This window comes from Psammomys obesus, unplaced genomic scaffold, assembly GCF_907164565.1.
Source record: "Psammomys obesus unplaced genomic scaffold, mPsaObe1.curated_primary_1811, whole genome shotgun sequence".
Taxonomy (NCBI): Eukaryota; Metazoa; Chordata; class Mammalia; order Rodentia; family Muridae; genus Psammomys; species Psammomys obesus.
The window spans coordinates 14,474,305-14,491,411 of record NW_026596131.1 but is presented as its reverse complement, the minus strand read 5'-3'; the positions used below and the strand labels follow the sequence as shown (position 1 = coordinate 14,491,411).

Here is a 17,107-nt window from a genome sequence, read left to right as displayed (position 1 = left end):
TCACCAAAGGACTTCCTAGATATGCACCCAGAGAGCTGAAAACAGTTACAAAGGAGCTGGGCTCTCCAGGACAGACACAAGCCGAGCATATGGGGGAGGGGGAGCAGGTTCAAGACTGGACAAACCAAATGCACAAAAGGAGGGAGGTGATGGCACATGCCACCCATCAGAGGAGCTGGAAACAGGCAAACCCAGGCATCCATAGTGGGGCTGTTGGGCTGGCAGGTTCTTGTGGTGAAGGGTGGGTAGTGAAGCTAATGAAACAGGCCTCCCTTCGGGACAGCGGAAGCACTTTGGGGCGAGCATGGTAATGGCTGCGCCCGATGCATCCTCATTTTGTGACAAAGCCCCAGGCCGATGTTGCTCAGGCTGGCCTTGAACCCAGGCCCAGCGATCCTCCAGTCTCAGGCTCCTCAGTAGCTGGGCCCAAACAGCACTGTGCAAAACCAGATCGTGAATATTCCACAAGGCTGTATTTTAACTGAAAGGATTTTCTCTCAGAACACATCACACAGAAGCTGTCTACAAGCCCACCGTCAGGCTGTGGCCCGCCCCTCGCTGGGTAGAAAAATGGGTACATTCCCTGTAGCTTCTGGCCATACTGGCAGTCTGGAGAGCCACCCTGCCCATGACTTGCTGAGAAGAGGGTCTGAGTTGTGTGATGCCAGGCTGAGTGGTGTTGGTGTGCTGGCAGCAGTGTGGTATGACTTCCGTGTGTTCAGAGCAGAAGTCAGAGGGGTTACTGGGCGGGGTCCCCCTGCCACACTCTGGTGCCTCACAGGAGTGGGAGATGCCTGCTCAAGCAAGGCAGGGTCGGACACTCTGTAAGCTGTTCCCTCCTCATCCGAGAGGCTGGCCTTAAAGACTCACTGCCCTGGCCTCTAGGGCCCTACTCCAAACTGCTTTCCTCCACATAAGGACACCCTGTGCCAGGCCCCGAAGGAAGCCCTCACCCACCTCTCCTGGCTGCATGGGAGGCTGGAAAGGCCGTATTTCCCACCTGACATCAGAGCTTTGCTTGAGGATTCTTGCCATGGTGGTTCAGCCTCGGCATTTTGCTCTCCCCACCCCCTCCACAGCTCTGTCCTGACGGGGCTTGAGAAGGGAGGAATCTGGAAGAACTTAGGAAGGCAGATGGTGGGGCCAGCTGCAGGCCCTCCAGCTCTGGCTTCCAAAGGAATGCCAGGGAACATGGAGTGTGAGTGTGCGTGCGTGTGGAACATTTGAGAGATAGGGGAGGGTGGGGGGCGCACCCCTGGGAGACCTGCCAGTCTGAGGCACTCTGATAGATCCAAGGTACTAACCTGGGACTCTGACTCAGCAAGTAGGTGGAGTGAGGCCACAGCTGTGCGGGGTTCCGGCTCAAGTGCACACTTCCTTTCCCACACGACACCAAGGGAGGTGGGGGCCGTGGACACCACAGGGCTTACCTTCCTGTTCAGACACCCTGGGTGGCCCCGGGGTTCCTGCAGACACAGCAGGCGTGTGGAGGGGAGGGTGCTGCCCTCTGCCCCACACCTCATGGACTGGGAACCAGCTGCCAGCTCCATCACAGAGGGCAGCAGCACACCCGCCCCGAGGGGTCTCGGCAGTCACTACACACCGGATTAGGAGCTGAGGCTAGGGGAATGGGTGTCCCAGGAGAGCCATCCCTGCTGTCTTCCTCTATCACTGACCCTCAGTCCATGCTGACCACCTCCCAGGGGTGTCCACCTGTCACCTCCCGTCCAGGAAGTCAGAGACTGGGGTTGAGGCAGGAGACGTGCTACAGGCCCGCCACCTGCGTCCCGCCTCAGCTGCCACTCTGGTGACCCTAGGATGTGTGGGAGGACAGGGTGCTGCAGCCACGCTGGGAGCCACCTCTGTGGCCTGCCTCAGCAGCCTGTCAAGCCCACCCAGATAATCCGCCGGCCTAAACAGACCTGCCTTCTCACAGGGATGGGATTTTGACGCTCCCTCTGGTGAGAGGGTGGCAGGAAGAGGAGTGAGGAGCCAAGCCTGGGGCTTTCTCACCATGGGCCTCAGCCGGCTTCCCATCTGGCACCCTCTGTGCAGCTGACTCCCTGACGCCCACTCTGGAGCCTGCTCCAGGCTTGAGTCTTTCCCACTGCAGGTCCCCCAAGCTCCATGGCAGGCAGGCTTACGGGCGGGAACTATGGGGCTGCAGCCCAACTATGCCCATGGAAGGACAGTCTACAGTGGCTGCGATGGTGACGTAGCCGTGATCCCTGAGAATAAAGCCACCAAGCCAGAACCAGATCTGTATTCAACAGAAGTGGAAGTACAGAGCTGCAGGTGCTGACACAGGCTGCCAACCTGAGGGCCTCTGGATACCTGAAGCCTGAGGCTCTTCACGTACCCTGATGCTCATGTGTGTTTCCTGGTCGGTATTGTGGTCTAGCTGGGCCATGATGACCACAATGACTAGCCGGAGATGGAGGAGGCTGGCAGCCACCAGCCCAGGCTAACATGCCTGCTGCACCCTCTTGGGGTTTTGGCCACGGTAGCCTCTGGGGCCTGGTGCTCTACCCATGGCAGTGGGTGAGGTTCCCACAGCCCGAGATGATCTTCTCAGGGTGGGGATTGTGCCCAGGCTGAAGAAGGACAGCACAGGTCTGTGTCTTCATGATGCCCAGTTCCCTTCAACTGCTGGTCCTTCTGCTGCTCCTGGAGGTCTGGCTCGGGGTCTTTCAGGTCTGTGCTGGTACCTCTGCCACGGTCTTCAGGAGGCCTGCCTTCATCTGCAGGGCTTCCTGGACCTCCTTTGGGGCATGACTTTAGCCTCTGCCCCTTCTGGCTCCTGGTAATGACATCAAGAAGCAGGTAACATAAAAAGCCAGGGTGTGTCAGAAGTCCCCTGGCTCTGTAAGGCCTGATGAAGGGCCCAAAGCTACCCAGGGTAGGAGCAAGGGAGGTTCATCCTTAACTACTCACGCCCCAGCCAAGGTGGGGCCTCTGTCTTCACCTGGGCAGTGAGGTGCCCCAGAGGCAGGGATCAAGACTGAAGCTGTCTTGATCAAGACTGAAGCAATATATCAGTGGACTTGGGGAGGGGCATGCATGCAGAAAGGGGGGGGAGGGGGGACCAGGAGGGGAGGAGGGAGGTGCTTATGGGGGGATACAAAATGAATAAAGTGTAATTAATAAAAGTTAAATAAAAAATTAAAAAAAAGACTGAAGCAATAGCACCATGTTCTATTGCTGATGCCCTGTGCCTCAGTTTCCTCACCTGTGCAATGGGGTCACAGTTATCTGTTTCTTGGCAAGGCTTCCCTAAGGCCTGATCTGGCAATACCAGTTTGGGTAAAGAATTCATGCCAGCCTTGTGCCTGCTGACAAGACTCACTGTGTCTCAAAGCTTGAAGGACAAGAACTCCTGTGATCAGGAGACAGGCATGTGAGGGAATGTTACAAAGAAAAGAACCATGTCTGACTCCAAAGACCAGACCTGTTCTAGGGAGACCTGGCTGGACCTCTGGACAGATGAAGGAGACCAGAAAAGGCCAGGTAACTGTACCGGTCAGTTTTATGTCAGTTTGACATGAACTACAGCCATCTGAGAGGGAGCCTCGGTTAAAAAAAATGTCTCCATAAGACCAGGCTGCAGGCAAGCCTGTAGAGCATTTTCTTAATTAGTGATGGAGGGAGGGCCCGGCGCACTGGGGGTGGGGCCATCCCTGGGCTGAAGCAGGGCTGTATCAGCTCCTGCCTCCAGATTCCTGTCTTGCCCTGCCTGAGTTCCTGTCCTGACTTCCTCCAATGATGAACAGTGATGTGGAAGTGGATGGGAAGCCAAATAAACTCTTTCTTCCCCAACTTGCTTTTGGCCATGGTGTTTCTTTCCTCACAGCAACAGAAACCCTAACTAGGATAGCAACCATGTTTAGACCAGCTGAGCCGCAGTCCTAGGTCCTCTGCCAGGCCTGCTCTCACACTGTGGCCCTAAGGTCAAACCCTTCGTCAAGGACAGGCTGGCTCACACACAGCCCCTTGAGGGCATCCTTCCCATACTCACTTCTCATTCTTTTGTGCAGGAGACCCAGAGTGTCCTAGAGTCCTTCGGATGTACTCTCGAGAGCGGATGTCAGCCTGAAAGACACACAGCTGTGGCCAGCCTGGAACCACTTTATACCCTTCCAGAGGCAGCCCACACAGGCTATCGTGTCCTTTGGGGACATAGTCCCACAAGTGTGCAGCTCACAGAGATGCCGGAGCCATAGGGCTGAGGTGAATAGGCTGAGGACCCTGGCTCCTCCCAGCATAGCTGGCTGACCTGGTGAAACCTGGGTCCAGAGCTCCAGCTTCTCCATGCTGCCCAGACCTCTCCTCTGATCCACAGGCCAGGTGTCTATCATCTCTGGCTGTCCCTCTGATGGGTGTCAAGTGTAACCAACACTTGCCCACCTCCAGAAAGTTTGGCAAGTTATCACAATTAAAAAGGGCTTGTGGGCCACAGGCAGGGACGGGGTGGGACTCAGAGCTGATATACCCCCACCCCCACGCTGCCACCTCTAGGTGCCTGGCCTCAGGAAGCCCCTGATCCCAGCTCAGATGGGTTTAGCTTAGCTTTGGGATCATGACTCACTGAGAGCAACAGCTAATCCTGAAAACAGCTTCTCCTCAGCCAAGGGAAGTAGGCCATGGGCAGTGGGCTGTCCTGATGGGCAGGGCCTAGACCTGGTGCAAGGAAGGCAGCAGGGCCTAAAACCAATAGCCCTACTGGCTTGTACTAGAGTCTGGGTACGTACCAGAGCAGAGGGAAGGCAGACCCTAGAGACAGGCACCAGTCCCTCCTTGGAGAACTTTGGGGAAGTGGAATTGTCAGGAGGGAGCTCTGCTGAGGGCCAGTGGAAAGAAGACAGGTCAAGAGGCACAGCTGGTCCTGCTGGGCAGGGCCAAGCCTTATTCCCTTCCCCCTGTCAGCCTGGGCTCCTGGGAGATCATGTGCTTGCTGTGTGCAGGGCAGGCTCTCTTGTTCTAGGCATGTACTGGCTTTCAGTAGTCAAGGTGCTTTGCAGGAGGCTGACCCCTTACCTGCTAGGACAGAAACTACTGTAACCTGGGGAAAAACAAGGTCAAAAGAGCAGGTCTGGGACTGCATAATACTGGGCTAAAAGTCCTAAGGAAGGGTATCAGTAGCTTTCTCTCATTAGACTAAAATGGAAAAGGAAAGGCTCCCTGGGGCTAGGGACGCAGCTCAAAGGTTTGAGAGACCCTGCATCTGTCACTACAGTAACAATATAGATGAGGACAGGTTGAAGAGGGCCCTCCTTGGGGAGGACAACAGCTCAATCACTCCCAGAAGCCACCTCTGGGCAAACCTTTTCAGGAGCAGGGCTGAGCATCACCGGAGGCACAGCCCGCTGCTGCCACCTGGTGGCTGTCTGTGGAGCGTTCTTGGATGAGGTTGAAGTCTGACATCTCCAGATAGCCATTTATTTGCACCGGTCTATGAGGATGGACTCCCTTTTCTCAGGGAGGTTGTAAGTCTCTCCTGATCAGGATGACCCCAGGTCTTGTAAAGGGCATCACATAGTTCTCAGGACAGATTACAGGCTAGCCCCTTTCCTGATAAGGAAACCACTCCAACCAGCATCTGAGAATGCCTAGAAATGCCCCACCCTTCTAAGGAGCTTAGTCTTCAGCAGTGACCTTCAATAATGCTTGGAGATTGCCCTATACATAGGCTAATTCAATACTGTGTTCTCCTTCCTGTATTAAGACAAAGATACTGCATGAAAAATGAGGCACTGTACCACTACTTGCAAATCCAAGTATCCCTGACCCCCTGACCCTGGCAAATCAAACACTTTCAACCTCGAAATCCCTCCTTCTGCCCAAGGTTTATAAATCCCTGATTTCAAATAAACGTGGCGGGGGAGGGGGGAATATGCATGCTGGCTGGCTAACTGGTTTTGTGATACTGTCGGCTTTCCACCTCGGCTGCCTGAGATTAGTCATTTATCCTGTCAGGACCAGGCCTGCCCTCTGGGCCACTGGGCCTGGACCTTGCTAGGCCTGTGTTTTAGCTGCAAGCTGATCAGGCAAGGGCTTTCACTCAGCACAGCAGCTTAACCAAGAGCTGTAACACCTTAGTATTGCCATAGGCTTTGGAACTCCTGACTTTCCACTGCCACTGGTGATCTCATTGTAAAAGAGCTAAACTATAACACTCTGTGGAAAATCTTTTATACCACAGCCTAGCATGTGGGCCTCTCCCTAAAGCACTCTAGTCACTCCTGAGAGAAATGGAGCCCCCTTCTCTGTCCGGAAGCCGGTTCTAGGCTCCTGCTGAAATCCCCCATGGAGGATGACAGCCCTTCTGTGCATCTGCAGCTCTCCCGAGGGCTGAGCCTGTAGCTTCTCTGCTCATTGCACTGTTTCACACCTCCCGAGGACCTCAGCCTCTTGAGTGTACACAGTGATAGGGCCTGGAATCTGAGGCTTCCTGCCTCCCGGTTGACCCAGGGCTTTTGCTGGTGTCTTTCCAGAGCCTGCGCCGTCCTGTCCTCCTCTAAAGAATGGCCTTGCCAGGGTCCCCAACCTCAGGGCCTCTGTGGGACAGGCACCTGCAGGTGAGAGGTGATGCAGAAAGGTGACCTATGCATGCTGGGAGCTCCGCGGATGCTGCTTCCCTGAGGCCGAGATGCCTGGCTTATCAGAGAGCTGAGCCTCTGGGTCCTCAGTGCAGCTTAGGCAACAGGTGCCTGGCACAGCCATCCCCTGAAGACTCAATTGGTTTCCCTGGCACCAGCACAAGCCTGCTCAATGTAGCCATAGAACACCCTATGAGAGCCTCTGACAAGGGCCGCTCCCCACTGGTCCTGCCCAAGATGTGGTAACTTTAGAAGGACAAGGTGTTCTACCACCTGCACGGCCGGTGCTGGGTGCCAGAGGCTTGGCAAGGCAGAGGCAGCATGGTGGCAAGAATCTCCAAGTAAAGCAACCTCTCCTCTACACTCCTGCCTACAGGGCTCAGCCCCACCCAGCTCTCGATCCAGGGGCTGGGATGAATTCTCAGATCCCTGCAAAGACCCACCCCAGGCGAGACTGTGTGGCAATGGCAGGCCCTCCCCAGCCCCCATACCTGGCGTATAGGTTCTGGGACCCGGAACCTACAGCAACAGTGGGTCAGGCGTACAGCGACCTCCAGGCTTACTCTGTGTCCCACAGAGACATAGAGGGGATTGGTGCTGCGGTCATGGCTCTTCAGGGCCTGTGGATGGAGGGGGTCAAGCACAGATGGGGCATGTTCCTGTGGAGCAGGACTAAGGTTCTGAGGAGGTCCTGGTGGCAGGAAGGAGTTCACAGGGTGCAGGGACTCTGGGGTTGTTGGCCCTCAGCTATCTTCAGGTGGCACATGGGTGAGAGCAGCCAGAGGAGGACTGACACAGCACACCCTGGTTGGTGGCAGGATGTTAGAGGACAGGGTCCAGCCTGTATAAGTGCCTGGTCTAGTGGACCCCGAGTCTGGACAGGGCACAGCCTTCTGGGCACTCACCATTCCTAGGACAGTCCCAGAGTTGCCCACCAGAGGAAATGTGTCTCCCCCAGCCTGCAGGAGCACAATCTGGGAAACACAGAAAAAAACTATAAAAATACTTTAAAAAAAATGTGTATAGTGGGGCTGGAGAGATGGCCCAGTGGTTAAAAGCATGGGCTGCTCTTCCAGAGGACCCAGGTTCAATTCCCAGCACCCACATGGCAGCTCACAACTGTCTGCAACTGTAGTTCCAGAGGATCCGACCCTTCACACAGACATACATGTATGCAAAACAATGCACATGAAATAAAAATAAACACATAAAAAAAAACAACAAAGGGCTGGACGCAGTGGTACACGCCAGTAATCCCAGCACTCAGGAAGGCAGAAGCAGGTGGATCTCTGTGAGTTCAAGGCCAGCCTGCTCTACAAAAGCAAGTCTAGGACAGTGAAGGCTACACAGAGAAACACTGTCTCAAAAAAAAAAAAAAGTCTAAGCAGCGATTAGCTGCTCATTTTGGCTAGGAGCCACCCTCCATCATGGCAGTACACTCAGAGGTGGCACTGAGTCTGTTGGCAATGGTGCTGAGGTCACTGCCATGAAGCTCAATGTACCCTGGTAACGGGCTTGGAGAAGCGGTTGTGGCTTGCCAACGCCCCACTAAGCAGGTGGAGGAAATCCAGGTGCACTGGGCTCAGCAGTCCACGTCCGGGCTGAAGCTACCACCTCTCGGCGCCCCCTCTCCAGCTACGGATCCGGCACGTCAACTCGAAGCCCTTTTCTTTTGGGTGAGAAAGGATCAGCACACCCAGTGATCAGGACCTGGTTCTCCCTGCTCCACCAGCATAACAGGTGTTGAGAAATCACCCTCTGCACAGGCTCCTGGGAGCTAGGAGAGAGATGCCAGGCCCCTGCTCTTGGGACTTGCCCAAGGGATAAACACGTCAATGGCTTCCCCTGGATGGAGATGGCATACCCACAGTGAGGATTCTGGGGTAGAAAATGGCAAACTGGAGGCGGGCAGAGCGAGGGCCAGAGTTGGCACTTACTTACTGTGGTGCCAACCACAGTAAGCCTGGATTGCAGGCTGGCTGCAAACAGCACGGGATGGGAGAAGGTGGCTGGGGTGAGATGGGAGGCCTGGAAAGCCTGTCCCCAGAACTGGAGGACACAGCCTGGCCTGAGTGCTGCAATGGCACAGACGTAGGGAAGCAAGGGCGGCAGACATGGTGGAGAGCTGTGAGCCACTGCTAGGTGAGCTGCCCAGGGTGCATGGAACGAAGTGCCTGGGAAAAGCAGGTCTTCTGGGCAAGAAACCAGGGATGTGAGGTGTGTGCAGCAGGCCAGGCTAGCCCTAAGGCCCCATCCCAGGGCTAACAGAGCTGCACACTAGCTGGGTCACAGGGAGCCCCAAGGCCCTCCTCACCTTCTCCTTGTGCAGAGCATCATTCTCCAGCCCGTCCACCTGCAGGAGCTTCTTGGCCACCCCAATGCAGGGCAGCTCTGTAAGGACACCAAGGTGGCAGGCCACCCCAAAGCCTGCATGGGAGCAAAGGGGGTGAGTTAGGTGGTGGGGATGGGATAGGGAACCAATTAGAATCTCTCATCTATAGACAGACTCTTGAGCAGGAACCAAACTGACTGGACTATGAGCGAGGCCCTGTGTCCTGACCTCAGCAGTGTTAAGGATGGCATGTGGGAAGCCTTCTTCCTCTGACAGTGTGGGTGACCTAAGGCACAACACATCCTCAGAACCTTTCACCCTCTACCATCTGGGGCTGTCCTCAGGCCTCTGCATCTGGCCCCTAAGGTCCTGCAATCAGGGGCCTGGATTGCAGTGGCTGGGAATATACACCCAGGAGTGGCCAGAACTGGTGTTCATCCTCTAGTTCCAGGCCTAGGGATTCTAGCCAGACCCTTATCGCTACTGCAGGCTAGGATGGTTGATACCTCCCTCATGTCTTGCTTGGGAGTGTGACTGTACCCTTCTTCAGGCTACAGTGCCCTGGCATGAACAGGGACGATGGAGCTAACCTGAGCTCAGTCCTGTGCCTCTTTATCGTCACTGGGGATGGGCCAGCATAGGGTACTATGTGAGGCAAGTGGGTGGACAGAGGTGGGTGACAGTAGGGGCTCTTTTGGGTGGCAAACAGTCTACTCACACTCAGTACCCATCTGAGCCTTTCCGGAGGATTACCTCGCTGGTGAAGCACCCCGTTTCCATCCACAAGAAGGACCTACAGAGCCACAGGGGAGTCAATCGGCTGGGCTGTCCTGGGGCAGCAAAAAAGGGAGATGGCAACAGGGGTCCTGGTCTTTTAAACTCTCACCCCCTCCTTCTGTGGGTGGCAGTGGCTGAGGGGCCTTCCCTCCCTAGGCACAAACCGGGGTGTTCTCCTGACCTTAGGAAGCACCTACCTGGGGCATGAGGCTTGGATCCTTCTCCTGCAGCTGCTGTACCAACTCTACCAGGAAGGGCACCTCTCGGAAGGCCAGGAAGCCTGACACATAAGGGGTCTTCAGGCCAACCATGCGGCTGTCCTCATATACCACCTGACAGCAAAGCCCACAGGTATAGGTCAGATGCTGGCTACATTCCTCTGCCATCCACCCATGGCTCCCACCTGTGCCTAGGATGAGACCAGGGTTTGAAAGACAGGGCAAAATGATCTGCCTGCAAGTGGCAAGTCGACTTAAATTTCATCTTATAAGTACTTGCTTGGGGCCTGGTATGGACAAGAGCCCCAACACCAAGTGTATACAGGGAACACCCTCAGGGCCTGGTGTGTGTGAGGAGCAGCTGCACCCCTAAACCTCATCTCTTTCAGGAGCTTGGCTGAGGTGAGGGCCAGCCTCAGGCCTACTGAGGCTCAGAGTAGAAGGCCCAGAGCAAGCATGCTGTGAGTGGGCAGTACTGTGTGCACCTCAGAAGGACCACGGGAGGACGGTGGTCCATCATCACCTGGAGGTGGCCTCTAAAAGCCAACTGAGCACTAAGGGGCTCAGGATAGGGCTCTGCACACAGCATGGGGTGGCGAGCTCCTGACTCTGTAACTCCATCAGCCTCACTGGCCTGCTGTAGAGACCCACTCCTACTGTGTCCATTTCTCCCTGCCCCCCCCCGACCCCAGGCTCCTGATGAGGGTTTCCAGACCACAATTCCCATGGGCCCTTGAAGCTGGATCTGCACCTAAGTGCACCTAGAGAACTGGCCACTGGGTGCTGGGGCTTGGCCTAACCCTTCACCAAGGACTCAGGAAGAAACTTCTCAAAGCTGCCAATGACTCTAAATGGGGTGTTCACTCAGAATCTGGCTCAGACAGCAACACATGAAGACCGCTACAGAAAAAGACAACTGATCAAAATGCAGTGCTGCTGATTCCAGCCCCAACTGATAGATGCACCTGCAACCCAACTCCTAAGGCCCAGGGACCGTTGTGGAACAGCGGGTAGTAAGACTGTAAGAGTCAGAGGAACAAGGAGTTTGTGTGGGACTGTTCTAGAAATGTCAGAGGCTGCAGCCATGGATTCCCAACAACATGGCTGCCTACATGACCCGAACATGGATGACACATAAACTTGGACAGGGGAAGCTCAGGAGGCCTCAACCCCAGACAAAGTATAGGCAACTGCTGAGAGCAGGGCAAACAGTCTTCCCTAGGAAAGAGCACACCCATCTGGGTAATCAAGTGCTCAACCCTGAAATCATATACACATAAGTAACACTACAGAGTAGCATACGGTGTATGGAGGGAGTCTGGAGGGAGTAAAGGGAAAAAGGAAATTTACAATTTTACTGTGGTATCAAAAATAATTAAGAAAACGTGCCTAGTGCCTTAGGCTGTGCTTACACAAATGTGTGGACACGAGACCATGAACCCACATGACCCTTACTGCACCAGGGTGAGCCGTAATTGCTGGACTGCACAGGTACGAGGTGCAGGATGGACTCTGCTGACAGCATCAGTAGGCACCGGCAGTAAGTGAGGCATTGTAAGTCACTGTGGCCTTCAGGACAGGGCCAACAGTGGGAGGTGGGGAAGGGCCTTCCCTCTACGCTTTGCTGCCTGGGCAGCACTGATAAGTAACCGTCACAGAAGCCTCTTCTACCATGGAAAAGGACACAGAGGCTACAGATGGCCAGCTACGGGAGGAGCTATCCCATACGGCTGCCATCTGTCAAGGGCGCTGAGGACAGAACTCCTGTGTAAAGGAAGACCATTAGTTCTCCAACCAAGCTTTACTCATGGGAAGCCCTCTGCAGGAGATGCGCTTCCCCCGTAAAGGAGCTGCGGCTCTGGAACTATGTTTAATAGCTTTTCTGTGGCATACTTTACATTTGACAAAACTCATCTGTGAAGTGTGTGACTCAGTGAGTTTTGGTGTTCCCACCATCATTATAATCTTACTTTAAATATTTCATTTATTTTTAGTGTATGAGTGTTTTGTCTGCAGGTCTGGAAACATACCATGCGTGGTGCCCAGGGAGGCCAGAAGAGGGCCATGGGATCCCCTGGAACTGAACTTACGCACGGTTGTGAGATGCCATGTGGGTGCTGAGCACTGAACCTAGGTCCTCTGTGATAGCAGGCATACTTAACTGCCGAGCAAGCTCTCCATGGCCCCAAATCCAATTCTAGAACAGTTCCTCAATTCCTAATTAGTCTGGTCCTAAATAGAAGTTACATCTCTCCAAACTATGTTCAGCTTTAGTGTGATCATCGACTTTGGTTAGACTTGTAGTTTCTTGAATGGGGTTGGAGAGATAGCTTAATGGTTAAGAGCACTGGCTGCTCTTCCAGAGTACCTGGGTTCAATCCTCAGTACCCACATAGAAGCTCACAACCACAATTGTCTGTAATTCTAGTAGGAAATCGAACATCCTGTGGCCTCCACAGTCATCAGGCATATAGAGTGCACAGCCATGATATAAACAAAAGCCCCATATGCATACAATAATTTTAATCATGTAGGAGACACACCTCTGAATACGCCTGTGAGAACATTTCAGAGGCTCAGCTCAGGAGGGAAGATCCACCCGAATGTGGGTGGTGCCATCCATGGGCTGTGGTCCAGGCACATAAAGGAGAGCCAGTGAGCTAAGCTCTAACATCCCATTTTCCTGCTTTCTGGTCTGCTGAGATGTGAACAAGCAGCCTCAGACTCCTGCCTTCATGGACTGTGCCTTGAAAGCATGAGCAACATAAACCCACACTCGTCTCTGTCACGTGTACCTAATATGCTTAGGTTCCACAGATGCTCATCCTTCAGGAGCCTGCTTCTGCAATCTGTATCTCTAAACACACTCCAGGGGAGCCACAGGCAGGCAACTGGGAACCAATGGGACACACTTTCACAACTCTTCCCTGACTTAAGACTGCAAGAAGCAAATGCTGAATGTGCAAGCATGGGCACTCTGCTCAGTGCTGGACCACAGCACAACTGTGGCATGCCACTGCCCTTGAGAGTGCTCAGTGAGGGGGTAAAGATGGAACGCTGCCTGGTAGGTTTCACATGGGTGAGCAGCGGGGACAGCAGGTACACTGAATAAGGCTTAAGGCCACAAGTCAGGGTGCTTAAGTCTGCAGAGGGAAACGCTGGAAGAGGGCAATCTGTGCTAGCTGCTTCCTACACAACTGTTTCTTTTCTTAAGACAAAAAACAGTCTTGTCTTGTGCAGTCCTGGCTGTCCTAGAACTCACTCTATAGACTAGGCTGGCCTCCACCTCCTGAGTGCCGGGATTAAAGGTGTAAGCCACGGCTGCCCAGTTTCCTACATAACTCTTTAAGAGTTGGCATTAATACCATCATTGTTCTTGTTAGCTTTCTGTTGCTGTGACAAAATACTCAGGCCAAAAGCAACTTGAGAAGAAAAGGGTTTATTTCAACTTGCACCTTCAAGTCACAATCCACATTTGAGGAAAGTCAGAGTGGGAATGCAAGCACAAACTGAAGCAAAACCCTGGAGAAACACTGCTTACTGCTCACTCAGCTAACTTTCCTATACAGTCCAGGCTCACTCGCTGACAGTGATCTGGGCTTCTCATCTGAATAATCAATTACAATAATCCCTCACAGATGTGGCCACAGGTCAATCTGAGGCAATTCTACTCAAGCTCCCTCTTTCTAGGTGACGCTGGATGTCAAGTTGACAATCTTTCTCACAAGGTTAGAGGGGAAAATAGGTGGAAGGGATAGTGTGGGGAGGGGTAGACCCAGGGTATCACAGGAGCTGCCTAGGGCCGGTGTCTCTGCTCTTACCCCTACACTACCACCGAGAGTAACCAGGGACCCATAAGACCATGAGACCTAGCTCCTTCCTACTACATAGCGGGCTCAGAGTGCAGCAGGCATTTTGCATTTGTGTTGAAATGGAACTTAAAGGGGCCTTCTGGGCAAGGCATAAAGCTATAGAGGTGGGAAGAATCTGCTGCTTTTGGAGGCGTGATGGTAGAAATGCTAAAGCTGGGTGCAGCCAAGGCTTCCTGAGCGGCTACTGTAGATGAACCACAGGCCAACTGCTCGTTCCTGCACATTATCTATTTAGAGAGGACCTTAGTGTTTCACATACAGCAGGGCAAGTCAAGATAGCTGGCACCAAAATTTACACTCTGGAGAGAGAGACAGGCTATGTTCATTTCCATATGACAAAGGAGAGGTTTGAGGTTGCTATTGTCTTTAAATTCATACAGTGAAATTTTAACCTACAAAAGGGACTACATTAAGAAGTGGGGCGTAGGGGCTGGAGAGATGGCTCAGAGGTTAAGAGCACTAGCTGTTCTTCCAAAGGACCGGAGTTTAATTCCTAGCACCCACATGGTGGCTCATAACCATCTGTAGTGAGATCTGGTGCCCTCTTCTGGTATCTAGGCACACATGCAGGCAGGGTACTTATATAAATAATAAATCTTAAAAAAAAACTATTAAAAAAAGTAGAGAGCAAAAAAATAAAAAATACTGGGAGCACTTCAGAGGTGACTAAATCACATGTGAGGACATAAGAATTGTAACAGGGCCCAGACCTTAGCACAACTGACTCCATGAGGAAAGTACCATTCAGACTGTAAAATTCAGCATGTAAATAGTGCCACCTGCCAAAACCAAAACCTAATATGTCACAGTCTATATAGTTCTGGGAAAGCTTCAAACCATACTAACTGCTCTTTAGCTTCTCCAGTTCCACTTCTATTCTTGTTAACTGAAGTATGTCAAGCCAGAACATGGTTTTTGTGCTTAAAGACTCACTCTGAGAAAGGCTCAGTGCAACAGTGGGGTTCCCAGTGTAGTGGCTGGCCGGCTAATACTTTCTGTTGGCTTGAACCCATGTCCAGGCAGTCTTCTCTATCTAGCCCATAACAAAACACAGGGAGAAGGGCCTATCTGAATCTCAAAATCTTACCAGAGCCTCACAATCTTTCTTTACTCCTTGATCCTGAACTTCCAGTCTTCACGATCAAGAGAAATGCTCGTTTACAAGCTTTGCAGCCTGAGGCATTTTGCTTTATGAGACAACTCTGGTCTTCTGGGATGAAGGCGGTTCTCTAGAGTAATGTCTAAACTGGCTTTCAAACAGTGGGACCAGCGAGGTGAGGGCCAGTCTATGAGAGAAGGCGTGTCTACAGAGACAGGCCATCAGATCACTGTCTGAAGGATTTAAAGCTATGAAGATCAGTGTTTGGGAAGTGTTGAGGACAGTGTGGAAGGGGAAGCATCAGGGTCACACCCAGCAGGGAACAGAGCACAAGGGGCCTCTATGTCACGTAACAAGCATGCACTTTATTAACTGTAAGACCATGGAAAGGGCACTGAAGGTTTTTGCTGTTTTGAGACATGGTCTCATGTATCCCAGGTTGGCCTTGAGCTTTTGCTCCTCTTCCTTAGCCTCCCAAAGGACAAGATTACAGCTGTGTGCACCATCACACAAAGAAAAAAGTTTGATGAGGGCCTGTGATTGGATCACACTTACTTTTTTACAAAAACTGTGGACCAAAGAGCAAACACTCGAGGCAAGGAAGCCTATGAAAAAACAGGCAAGTAGCCTACAGAGGGGATGACTGTTGCATACACATGCAAAAGACAGAGGGGATGCAAACAAGAGGACAGAGTCCAGCAACACTTAAGAGGTAGAAGACGAGGAAGAATGAGGAGTATCGTGTTTGTGGGACAACAGGAATAAGGTACAATAATAAACATGTATGAAAATAACAACTAAAAACTTTATTTTTGATCTTTCCAGACAGGGTTTTTCTGTAACAGCCCTGGCTGTCCAAAAACTCGATTTTCAAACCAGGCTCGCCTCAAACTCTGAGATTCACCTGCCTCTACTTTCCAAGTGCTGGGATTAAAAATGTGTGCCGCCGGACCAGCTGAAAACCATTTTTTTTTTTTTTTTAAATTGCAGTTCAAAAAATTAAAAACAGTTGGGCTAGTGGCGTACACCTTTAGTCCCAACACCCAGGAGGCAGAAGCAGGTGGATCTCTGTGAGTTTGAGGCCAGTCTACAAAGTGAGTGCAGGACAGTCAGAGCCACATAAGAGAAATCCTGTCTGGAAAAACCAAAATAAAATAAAAGAAAAATAAATAACTTAAAAGATGGAACTAGTGTGAGACAAGATGGAGAGTAAGAGGTCTAGGAAGGCAGAGACTTTTGCCTGGAAACCTGTGGTGTGGTGCTGTGAGCCACTAAAGTGAGCAACCCACGATGAAAACCAGACTTGGGATTGTCTGTGGATCCCTTAAAAAAAAAAAAAAAGATTTAATTTACCATCTGTGTAAGTATGTGTGGGCTTGTGGGAGTTTATTTATACCACATGCATGCCCTTACTTAGCATGCCCCAGGTCATGAGTCAGCTTCCTAGCATCAAAAATTCTGAAAAGCACGGAGGTGGGGGGCGATAAAAAAAAAAAAAAAAAAAAAAAAAAAGTAAATTCACAAAACTGTAGCCCTTCTCTATCCCTATCTTGGGAGCCAGAGTCCCCGTAGCCTAGCCTACGAGTGGCACTGCACCGGGCTCACCCCAGCCAGGTTACCTTGAGCTCTGGGTAGCTCAGCACCACCAGGGAAGCGCAGGCCTGGGTACTATCCCCTTTTACGAAGGACACGTCCACACCCCCGACCCTCTGCAGGCCGGAGAAGGTGGGGTCCTGCTGCCAGGCCTCGGTGTCACGTTCCACTACGAGCGCCTTCAGCCTGGCTTGTTCCCTAGAAAGACACAAAACACCAAACCGGGCTCAGGGCCCACGCGAGAGCGCGACCCTCGTGGGGTCCTCCCCCCGTCCCATCCAACCCGCCCTCTTTTATTCCCCATTAAGCCAGAACGAGGAAGAAAAGCGCTCCACGATGCGATACACAGTACCGGAAACGGGCACCGCGCCCACAAAGGCAGGCGGCAACTTCCGGCAGCTGGCGGCCGCGCCAGACCCACGGTGCGGCACTGATGTTCAGTTTCTCAGCCGCCACAGGGGCTGTGCGGCCAGAAGGACATTGGCGAAGGCCACCACCCTTGGGTATTGCACGACCTGGACCCCGTTACCGTTTCCAGAGCGACAGGGTTTCCTCTGGCGGACATTCCGTGGCCTTCTGGGCCATACTTAGGGCCGCGACGCTTCTAAAACGTCACTTCC

At 52.6% G+C, this 17,107-nt stretch overlaps 1 protein-coding gene across 3 annotated transcripts; it reads right to left on the bottom strand.

Moving 5' to 3' along the window:
• Positions 1 to 2,247: 2,247 nt before the first annotated feature.
• Endov (endonuclease V) lies at positions 2,248 to 17,079 on the bottom strand. Of its 3 annotated transcripts, XM_055592280.1 has the most exons (9): positions 17,017 to 17,079; positions 16,514 to 16,685; positions 9,903 to 10,037; positions 9,682 to 9,721; positions 8,911 to 9,023; positions 7,502 to 7,570; positions 7,088 to 7,216; positions 4,016 to 4,089; positions 2,248 to 2,800 (listed from the first exon to the last, which is right to left on the bottom strand). In XM_055592280.1, exons 1-9 carry the CDS (start codon positions 17,070 to 17,072, stop codon positions 2,572 to 2,574), a joined length of 1,017 nt encoding a protein of 338 aa, XP_055448255.1. In that variant the 5' UTR covers positions 17,073 to 17,079; the 3' UTR covers positions 2,248 to 2,571. The 3 variants fall into 3 exon arrangements, with proteins under 3 accessions (XP_055448255.1, XP_055448256.1, XP_055448257.1); XM_055592281.1 differs by lacking the exon at positions 16,514 to 16,685; XM_055592282.1 differs by lacking the exon at positions 2,248 to 2,800 and having other exon boundaries at positions 4,022 to 4,834.
• Between the last annotated feature and the right edge of the window lie 28 nt (positions 17,080 to 17,107).

Bases quoted from the DNA above. Each gene is read 5' to 3' on its own strand.
- Endov (XM_055592280.1), bottom strand. From the start codon at position 17,072: ATGGCCCAGAAGGCCACGGAATGTCCGCCAGAGGAAACCCTGTCGCTC. The intron at 10,038-16,513 runs GTAACCTGGCTG...CTTTGCTGTCAG, and splicing joins TGAGCTACCCAGAGCTCAAG to GTGGTATATGAGGACAGCCG. The intron at 9,024-9,681 runs GTAATCCTCCGG...GCTCCCATGCAG, and splicing joins CGGGGTGCTTCACCAGCGAG to GCTTTGGGGTGGCCTGCCAC.